Raw genomic sequence first — 10,651 nt, 5'->3', positions numbered from 1 at the left:
ATATTAAAGCTCAGAAGGAACTGTGGGGATTTTTTTTGTGTTGTTGTTGTTGTTGTTTGTGACGTTACAGGAGTCAAATTATTTATTTAAACATTCACTGAAAGCTTTATTATTATTTATATCTTTATGGTCTGAATTTGGTGTGTTTAGAAAAAGGGGAAAACATGTCGCAGGATCTGAATTTCACCTCCTTATTTTACATGTTTGTTGTAAAGCGCTCACACGTGTAGAGGGCGCGCGTCACACGAAAAAAACCCCCCACCATTTTATTCCGCCTTCAGTTCCTTAAACAGCCACATGACCCGGAAGTCAATAATATCTGTCTTGACACGTAGGTAGCTAGCCGAGCTGGCTGTGTTCTTCAGTGTTCTGCACCAACTGTTAAAGGTAAACATTTACGTCGTGTAAAGCGCTTAAAGTCTATATTTATATGTTATTCTTTTTGTTCTACGCTTGATTAAATTCCTCTCTTCTTCTTCCTCTTATTAAAGTCGCCGGTGTTTCTACTGTGAAGCAATAACAGAAACTTAGCCAGACATTTAGCCATGTTAGCTATTCTCTTAAAACTAAGTTTTATTGCCGCGCTCAGTGTTTATTTATTTTTTTTCCCCCCTGAAGCTTATCTTTTAGCTTCAGGTTCGTGATGTTGCATTAGCTGAACTTGCTAAGCTAACAGGTAATTAGTAATAGTCATTATTTGATCTAAACATCAACGAGTTGTTTTCCGTTCATGACATAAGATGTTGGATTTAATAATAAAAGCTCTGACGTAACAACCCCAGCTCTGACGTAATAACCCCAGCTCCCTGCTCAGCTCATCATTTAATAGACAACGCTTCACAGTGGAAATACTGAGCTAATGGGATAAATGCCTGCCATGTTTGGCTGCATGATTTAACAGAATGGTCACTTAACAATTCTTGTGGTCAGTTACACGACATGTAGAATAGAAATTTGTCACATATACATTACAGCACAATGAAATTCTTTCTTCGCATATCCAATCCTTGGGGTCAGAGCGCAGGGTCAGGCATGATACAGCACCCCTGGAGCAGATAGGGTTAAGGGCCCAACAGTGGCAGCTTGGCAGTGCTGGGGTTTAAACCCCTGATCTTCTGGTCAGCGACCCAGAGTCTTGACCACTTGAGCCACCACCACCACCAGTATTACGAGATCTCATTAGGTTTACTCTCAAACTGCCAGTGATTCTGTAGAACTACATTAAAAAATGTACAGATGTGATTATTATTATTATTATTATTATTATTAAACTAATGTATAATGATTGCTTAATATTTAATAATTAACATTTTTATTTCTATGCATGTAAGCAGTATATATTATTACAGACAGCTCAGTTGTGATGTGGCACGAATAAAAGACATGCCTCTTAGTGTAATGGTTTAAAGTGAGATTTAGACGAGTCAGATCCTGTTCTCAGTTACATTTTAGCAGCGATAAACCTTCTCTCTCTATCTCTCTATCTCTGTCTCTCTCTCTGACTGTCTCTGTGTCTGTCTCTCTCTCTGTCTCTCTCTCTCTCTCTTTCCCTATCTCTCTCCCTCTCTCTGTATCTTTCTGTCTCCCTCCCCCTCTCTCTATCTTTCTCTCTCTTTCTCTCTCTGTCTGTTTCTCTCTCTATCTCTCTGTCTGTCTGTCTGTTTCTCTCTCTCTTTTTCTCTCTCTCTCTCTAAAAACAAAGCTTCAAGTTAGAGAGAACTTAGAATATGTGAACTCCTCTGTCCTGAACCCTATAACTCTTCAAAATCACTGACCCTGGAGACTCCTTCCATAAACATTAAATAAACGCCTCCTAACAAAAATTACCCCCGCATTAAAGACTGTAGATATGATGACATTACAGTGTTTCAGAAAAGTCTAGTCTCGGGATTTGTTGAAAGGGAAGATTTCCCTCAAGAGCAAAAATGTTTATTCCCACATTTGTGTAATATTTAATAGCCCTTAAGCTACAAGTTACAATTTGTTCATCATTGCCGTATTTGTGCCACTGGGGAAAATATTTCTCCCTCAGTTTAAGATCTCCAAAAATATCAGCGACTCGAGTGAAACTGAGATCACAACACAGACTGGTAGAAAATATATCTGGCAGAAATCTGGCACATTCAGAAGGGGGACGCAAACTTATGAGCAGATATCATGTTGATTGTTCCACTTTTCCTATGCTATTTGCCTGGTTTTCTTAGAAGTAGTAAATGACAGGGTTGCCAGTCACTGTTTTAACACTAATTCAGGTTATTCTTGGGATGAGGTGCTAACACGATATGTTCATTTAAAGTAAATTGAGTTTCAGTGAATCACAGTTGAGCCTGTGGCAAAAAAAAAGAAAAGTGTGTGTGATGTACATTGTACACCAACTTGCCTTAATCCGTATTTGTGTGTGTGTGTGTTTTCCCTTCAGGGCCGCTCACCATGTCCGGGTTTGAGAGTTTCAACACAGACTTCTACCAGTCTCCTTACAGTGTAGACGACCAGAACCAAGGCACTTACAACTACGGCAATGCAGAAGATCCATACAACAAGTAAAAAACTAACTAAAGTTATTAATAATAAACTAATGTATTAGTGTTTATAACAGCATTAATAACATAAGTATGTGTAGTATGTTGCAAATGAAAACAAATACTTAAAAGATTAAATCAAACTGTGAAAATTATTTAGAGGGTAAACAAGTGTGAAAGGAAGGAGCTGGTTGGTTAGTTAGCTGGTTGGTTAGTTGGTTGGTTGGTTGGATGGATGGTTGGTTGGATGGTTGGTTGGTTGGTTAGTTGGTTGGTTGGTTGGTTGGTTGGTTAGTTAGCTGGTTGGTTGGTTGGTTAGTTGGATGGTTGGTTGGTTGGTTGGTTGGTGACAGGATTGGGATGTTTTGCACTCAGGGATATTACACATCGTGCAGTTCCAGAGTTTCCAGTTGTACCGTTTAAATGCTGCATTATTGTTTGGCTTTGTTTCCATGACTAAAATGAGTGTGAGATAATTAAGACAGAATATTTTCAAAGATGAATACAGAAACGTAGAGACTCCTGCTGTGTCTCTCCGCACAGTGTCATTTATCATAACCAGTTTCACCATTTCCACTCATATGAAGGTTTGTAGCAGACCTTTCACACCAGATCAGCTGCCTGACCCCAAACCACAGAGGAGCAGAGAAGAATAAATAAACACTAACCCTACTTTTACACACTGATAGCAATGATGTCCTTTATAGTTCATGGGTCATCGTTAAATTCACACATCAAAATTTGTTATGGATCTAAAAATAAGATCACGTGTAATGTATAGTGTGTCATGTGGACGTGTCGGTGTAAGCAGCTCATTCCTGGCATTAGGCAGAAACAGGCCAGTGTTGGAAAGCCGAGTGTGTCTGTTACTGTAAGTCTGATGTGTTCTACCCCCAGGCAGTACGGTCAGTACGACTATTCCCAGCAGATAGGCTATGGCGCGCCGCCCATGATGCAGCCTCAGCAGCCTTACACAGGACAGATCTATCAGCCCACGCCTGCCTTCACACCGACTTCCTCACAGTCCATGTACAGCAGCAGCTTTGAGGATGAGCCGCCACTGCTGGAGGGTAAAACACACACACACACACATACACACATCTCTGCAAAGGAGGAAGGGAAAGCTGACAAAGAGCTGCTATTCTTGGCCAAGATCAAATTTTTGTGATGTCATGACAGTCGCTGCTCTTTTCAGGTCAGATTTCTAACAACTAAACATAAACCTTCATAAATAATAAGAAGGCTGTGAGACCCAACAAACCTACACGCCATATACACTAATCAGGCATAACCTTATGACCACCTGCCTAATATTGTGTTGGTCCCCCTTTTGCTGCCAAAACAGCCCTGACCCGTTATGCACTGTGTATTCTGACACCTTTCTATCAGAACCAGCATTAACTTCTTCAGCAATTTGAGCAACAGTAGCTCGTCTGTTGGATCGGATCACATGGGTCAGCCTTCACTCCCCACGTACATCAATGAGCCTTGGCTGCCCATGACCCTGTCACCGGTTCACCACTGTTCCTTCCTTGAACCACTTTCGATAGATACTGACCACTGCAGACCAGGAACACCCCACAAGAGCTGCAGTTTTGGAGATGGTCTGATCCAGTCGTCTAGCCATCACAATTTGGCCCTTCATCAATCTCGCTCAAATCCTTATGCTTGCCCATTTTTCCTGCTTCTAACATCAGCTTTGAGGACAAAATGTTCACTTGCTGCCTAATATATAAATAAATAGTAAATATATAATTTAGTAAATATAATAATGATAACTGTGTTAGGAAGGAACTTAATCATTTATCACTAATGATTTATTGTATTGTATGATTGATTGATTGATATGTGACCTGATGCTCACAGGTGATAATTACTGATTATGTTAAAAAAAAAAAAATAAAGGGGGAGAATGAAGTAATAGAGATGGTAGAGTGTATGCAGGGAAAAGCAACATCTGGAGAAGATTTTATGTTGTGTTGAAAACGTTTTACTCTGTAACCATAACAGTAACAAAAAGGGGGCTTTTTAAACATTTAAGACTATATATAGAATTAATTGAATAAGACAGGTTAATATTAACTAATATAAGAACTGGAGCGTCCTGCACAGAACCCTGACTCTGACTCAACCCCACTGAACACCTTTGGGATGAACTGGAACTGGAGTCTCGTCAACATCCCAACATCAGAGTCTGATCTCACTAATGCTCTTGTAGCTGAATGAACACACGTCCCTACAGATACTGTACGCTCCAGGATCTAGTGGAAAGCCTTCACAGATGTGGAGTTCATTATAACAGAAATGGGATGTTCAGCAGGTACATATAGGTGTGATGTTCAGTGTAAGAATGCTGTCACCTCAGGTTATATTTACTGATATCTTTGGTCCTTGCAGAGTTGGGAATCAACTTTGACCACATCTGGCAGAAGACGCTAACGGTGCTGCATCCCATGAAGGCAGCAGATGGCAGCATAATGAATGAAACGGATCTGGCCGGTCCCATGGTGTTCTGCCTGGCCTTCGGGGCTACGCTGCTGCTCGTAAGTGTTAGAGTCTTACACTGGAGCGAGAGTGAGCATGCCTTATTTCACAATTTGGTTCAAATTGGTTACAAAGAAGAAAGTTCTAGTTATGTAGCAGCAGTGTGTGTATGTGTATATATATATATAATATATATATTTAAAAAACTGGGTGGCTTTAAAGAGCATCTGTGTTCCTGTGTGTGTAGACGGGTAAGATCCAGTTCGGCTACGTGTACGGGATTAGCGCCATCGGCTGCCTGGGCATGTACTGCCTCCTGAACCTCATGAGCATGACGGGCGTCTCGTTCGGCTGCGTAGCCAGCGTCCTGGGGTACTGTCTGCTACCCATGATTCTCCTCTCCAGCTTCGGCGTGCTCTTCTCCTTACAGTGAGTAATACATGTAAAAACTTGCTGTTACTGTATCTTGATGAAGCGTGCGTCACTTTCACATCACGTAAATCTCACCATGTATGAGGTGAACGGATGACCTGCACTCAGGTTGGGTGATATGACTGTTAGAATCAATATTGTGATATTTGTGTCATGATACACAGGATATTACTTTCACTTTTCCTTTTTATTTCATGTTACTATTTGACAGATTATTAACATAATTATATGCTTCATTCAATCAGCCAGAAATGTAATTTGGTTAATTCTCTCGAGTTCACTCGTGTTACATGATTGAGTGCTCTTTTAGATTATTAGCAGATTATTAGTCTGTATGTACTGTCCAGTGTGAGTCTTACACTTCTTACATAAATCTGAGTTTAGAGTAAATTACTTTATAACAATAAATTCTTTATTAAAGCCTTCGTTTAGCCGTTTTAAGCAGCAGCAGTGTGTTTAAAGCGATCTGTTTGTGTCTGTCCGTGTATGTAAAATGTTCATATGAAAAGAGTTTCTATTCTAATCCGCCATCCCTGTCTGGATTTCAGGGGCTTGCTGGGGATCATTTTAACGGCCGCCATCATCGGCTGGTGCAGCTTTTCTGCCTCCAAGATCTTCATATCTGCCCTGGCGATGGATGGCCAGCAGCTGCTGGTGGCTTACCCCTGCGCTCTGCTCTATGGAGTTTTCGCCCTCATCTCCGTATTCTGAACTTTACAGGACAAGGCGCACCGACACACTTTTAATCTTAACCAACAGCCACTTTGGAACAAAGTGCGCAGACCAAGCCACGATCCGGCCAGGCCAAGAACCTCCTCACAAATTTAGCACATTCCCTCTTTAAACAGTTATTCTCTCTCTCTGTCTCTCTCTCTCTTTCTCTCTCTCTCTGTCTCTCTCTCTGTCTGTGTCTCTCGCTTTCTCTGTCTCTGTCTCTCTCTCTCTCTCTCTCTCTCTCTCTCTCTCTCTCTCTCTCTCTGTCTCTCTCTCCTCTCTCTCTCTCTCTCTCTCTCTCTCTCTCTCTCTCTCTGTGTTTGCTTTAAGATGAGCTGCCTGTCCAGTCTTTAGTTTTATCATTTCAAAAACGACGTATTTGTATTTTTCTTTTTTGTTTAGACATATGAACAAAATAAAACGGCTCTCTAAAAGGCTGAAAGTGGACCAGAGGCATATATATATAGTGAATAATTGTTTGTAATCAAATCGCATTTCTTTCGCAACACACAGCTTTCGTGTCACTGCATCACTACAGATCGCGCAACCAGCTTCTTTTTTTCCTCCGTGCTCAGCATGTTCTCAGGCACCGAGACCGAGACGAGCTCTGATTAGTACAGGAGGTCTTACACACTGAAACATGTATTTCTTTCCCCCAGTGTGTAAATGACCACAGAACCAGACCGACCCCTGAAAACCTGTTCACTTCAGTGACGTTGAGTTCAGATCAAAAGCCACGGCTCTCATTTTGGCACAAATATATAAACCTCTAGTGTTTTCTTTTTATTTAGTAATTTTGCTGAAACTTTCGATTTTGTTGCTCTTGGAAAGGCAGGTAATAACTTTGCACAAGGATAAACTTCACTCCAGTACAAGCTTCTGGTTTGCTCTTTGCTCTGCTTGACTCTGTACAGAAGCCGAGGTCAAACGCCGAGCGGCCCGCGATATTTATACACCATCTCAGTTGGGTTTTTTTGGTTTTGTTTTGTTTTGTTTTGTTTTGTACGTCTAGGAGAGTCTGATGGTTTTTATCTCTTCTGTGAAAAGTGGGTTAAACGATGGTTGAGTGTTACACTTGTGCTGTTTCACAGGCCATGTTTCCAAAATAAAAAAAATAAATGGATTGAACATGGTGTGATGTCACAAGGTTCCTTCTTTTAAAAAAAGAAGATAAATATAATAAGGAAGTGTTTTTCAGCCCAGGGAAGTTCCTGTTTTTTATTTAAAGAGCAGTTAGATGTTGAAAGGTGTGAGTGTTAAAGGAAGTCTTCAGAGCTCAGCATTTCCCCCCTCAAAAGCACAGGATAGTTTGATTTAAGGTTTAAAGGAGGATAAAGACCTGCTTCTATAATAAACACAATATTGTTCAATGTTAGAAATGAAAGACTAAATTTTTAGATCAACGTGAAGTCTAGTCTCAGCCTTTGATTAATCCCGCTCAGGGTCGTGTTGGATCCGGAGTCAATCCCGGGGAATGTGGAAGGAATGTTGGTCCATCACAGAGCGTCACATGTCCACACACAGACCAGCGAACGTTCAGAGACTCCGTAGGTGTGAAGGGGATTTGCACACGCAGTCTTAATGTTAAGAAGATGATCACATCTGTACTGAGTACCAGAGCTGAGTTCAGTGTTTAGAACGAATCTGCCAAGCCAGTTATCTGTCTTAGATCTACAGCCTTTAACATCACAGCTAATTATTTATTTTTTAAGAAGATCAAATCTAAGGAAGAGTGCACTGGCTTTGCTAACATCAAAATCCTCTGTAGCTGAGCTTAATAATCATTTTAATGACCATCAGCACTAAAGACTGAAGCACAGTTTAGGGCCAAACAAACCTGATTCCACAAATACCTGCTAGCATCCGCTCCTCTAACCGCCTCGTTTACAACACTGAACTCTTCTGTACTGAGGTTTGGCACGGACAGATGGAACCCACTCAAGTGTTACAGAAGCATTTACTCGTATTTCCTCCAGTAAACATGCTTTCTTGTAGGGTCTGGCATTTAGAAGGAGGTTTCTGCCCCAGTTGATATAAAAACGCACCCCGTGGAGGCAGTTTACTGAGAGATCTTCTGTCTAGCAGAATATTTTCAGCATGCTTCAGTTGTTCACATGGGCCGAGCAAAGGAGTGCGAGAAGAGTAGAGCTACAAACACAGCAAACACAATTTTAAGATAAGAAGATAAGTGCAACGTGAAGCAACTGAAATGTACATTAATAATTTAAAAAAAGAATAAATGTATTTGGCTAAAATTAAAGTTTAAGGCAGTTCAATTAAGGCAAGAAATATTTGATTTATGATTCTGTAGCAGGGTGAGACCTACGGCACATTCAATGAATTTGTAATCTGTTCAAATTGTGTTTGGATGATAATTGAATTGGAAGGTTTTGAAGTAGCTCTGATCGTCCACCAGGGGGCGAAACAGAGCAATGAACTCGTTGATGTGTTTTTTTCTTTCTTTTTCCAAGAGAACTTATTCAGGGTTCCATAGCAAAGGGGGCATTTTTTATATTGGGAGTGTGTGTGTGAGAGAGAGAGAGAGAGAGAGAGAGAAAGAAAACAACTATAACTAGTGAGTGTGTGTGAGTGTGTGTGAGTGTGTGTGTTGGTTGGTAATCTGATGATGTTGTGATAATGAATTCTGCCCTGAGACTCTCAGTGTTCGGTCACCTCTCTGATTATTTCACAGCATTTAGCTGATCGCCTGTAGTTTATTCCACACCTGCTCGCTCTCTCACCAGGTTCTCACCAGGTTCTCACCAGGTTCTCACCAGGTTCTCACCAGGTTCTCACCAGGTTCTCATCAGGTTCTCACCAGGTTCTTCAGTGATCTTCACCCATTAGATGGCAGTGTTGAGCTGAGGGCTCCATCTGGCTCCATCTGGGTTTGTGGTGTTTGTCAGCAGTTGTGTAACGCAGGTCCATCTGTAGCCTCTGAGAGAAACGATCCAAGATCTGACTCTTCTTTCACACATGGAGAAAACGTAATAACAAGGTTTTAGTATGTGAGAAGGGGAAGCCTTGGTTTTGTTTACATCAGCCTGATGGTAAAAGTAAATATGAATTAAATAGGAATTAAAAATAATTCAAATTAAAAATGAAATAAATTTGAATTTTGTAAATGGGCAAAAAAAGTAAATGAGTTAATAAGATCATCTAGTTTCACAACAGATCTGCCCTCTTTACAAATAATAAATAATAATAATAATAATAATAATAATAACAATAATAATAATAATAACAACAACAATAATAATAATAATAATAATAATAATAATGTACATCCTGTGATGCAATATAGGTCCGTTTAATTTTTCTGAGATGAAGAAACATCAGCAAAACTAGCTTCACCACAGTTTTCAGATAAATTGTCCCCATGAATCTTCTCAGTTTGCTTTAATTCACCGGCTCACTACAAGCGTTTGGAGTTTAGTCTCTTTATCATGCTTTCTTTATAATATTCTGAACAGGATTGTACAATGGTCTTAATTATGTATCACGGTAAATTACATCAATTACGGCATTTTCTTCCCACAAAACATTCAAACGAGGAGCGTTTTTCTTTCAGTGTGTCTGTCAAATCTCTAAATCAGATCCAGCGCCGGAGAGCAGCAAGAAAGAAAGGCCACTTCACTTCACAAGTGCTGATGCGATCTGCAACTTGTGTTTATTTGCAAAGAGGCAGAAGAGAAGCATCAAAGCCTGATTTATGAGAGCTCCATGCAGCTGTGTCAGCATCTCTTAGCAGAGTGACGGAGCGACACCACACTGTACTATCAGGCTGCCGTTCTCACTGCTCTGAGACATGAACGTCTCGGTGTTGCACGTTGACGCTGCTGAGGCTTTTAGCTGAACGTTTGTACGGTAAAAACAATTTGCTAAATGCAGGCTTTGTGTCTGTGAACGTAGAGGAACTTCAGGTGGACAGCTATAAAAGTTGGACAAGATGGTAAATATGCTGATGGAGATTTTCACATTTTCTGCCGCTGTATATAAGGTCAATCTGTGCAGAGCTTCAACATCAACTGCTCAGCAAATGTAAATCTTCATATAGTCCTCATTCACACTTCTAGAAAAATACAATTTACCTGCAGCAAATTTTTTTAAAAAATATCTGTTTATAAAACATCTAGACATAGGAAATGATCATATAGTCTTTTATTTAGGCTGGTGTTAGCTCAAGTAGTTAAGGCTCTGGGTTGTAGTTTGGAAGATCAGGGTTCAAGCCCCAGCCCTGCTAAGCTTCCAGGCTCCAGGGGTGCTGCATCATGTCTGACCATGTGCTCTGACCCCCAACCCCCAAGGATGGGATATGCAAAGAAAGACTGTTCAGTAATGTATATGTGACAAATAAAGGCTACTTAACTTTAGATAGTTTAATAGAGTTATTATTGCACCTAGTGGTCAAACATGGGAACTACAGCAAGGGCTAATACACAGAGGCCCATTGGGGCAGGAGTCAAGCTGCCCTGCTATTATAAGTATTAATTTGATATTAA

At 40.5% G+C, this 10,651-nt stretch overlaps 1 protein-coding gene across 1 annotated transcript; it reads left to right on the top strand.

The window, feature by feature from the left end:
* Positions 1-280: 280 nt before the first annotated feature.
* yipf5 (Yip1 domain family, member 5) lies at positions 281-6,413 on the top strand. Its single transcript, XM_058416072.1, has 6 exons — positions 281-387; positions 2,420-2,540; positions 3,417-3,589; positions 4,917-5,062; positions 5,251-5,432; positions 5,984-6,413. Exons 2-6 carry the CDS (start codon positions 2,431-2,433, stop codon positions 6,144-6,146), a joined length of 774 nt encoding a protein of 257 aa, XP_058272055.1. The 5' UTR covers positions 281-387; positions 2,420-2,430; the 3' UTR covers positions 6,147-6,413.
* The last annotated feature ends 4,238 nt before the right edge of the window (positions 6,414-10,651 follow it).

This window comes from Hemibagrus wyckioides, linkage group LG18, assembly GCF_019097595.1.
Source record: "Hemibagrus wyckioides isolate EC202008001 linkage group LG18, SWU_Hwy_1.0, whole genome shotgun sequence".
Lineage (NCBI taxonomy): Eukaryota > Metazoa > Chordata > Actinopteri > Siluriformes > Bagridae > Hemibagrus > Hemibagrus wyckioides.
Note: the sequence above shows the minus strand (reverse complement) of the source record. Positions and strands in the feature narration are given on the sequence as shown.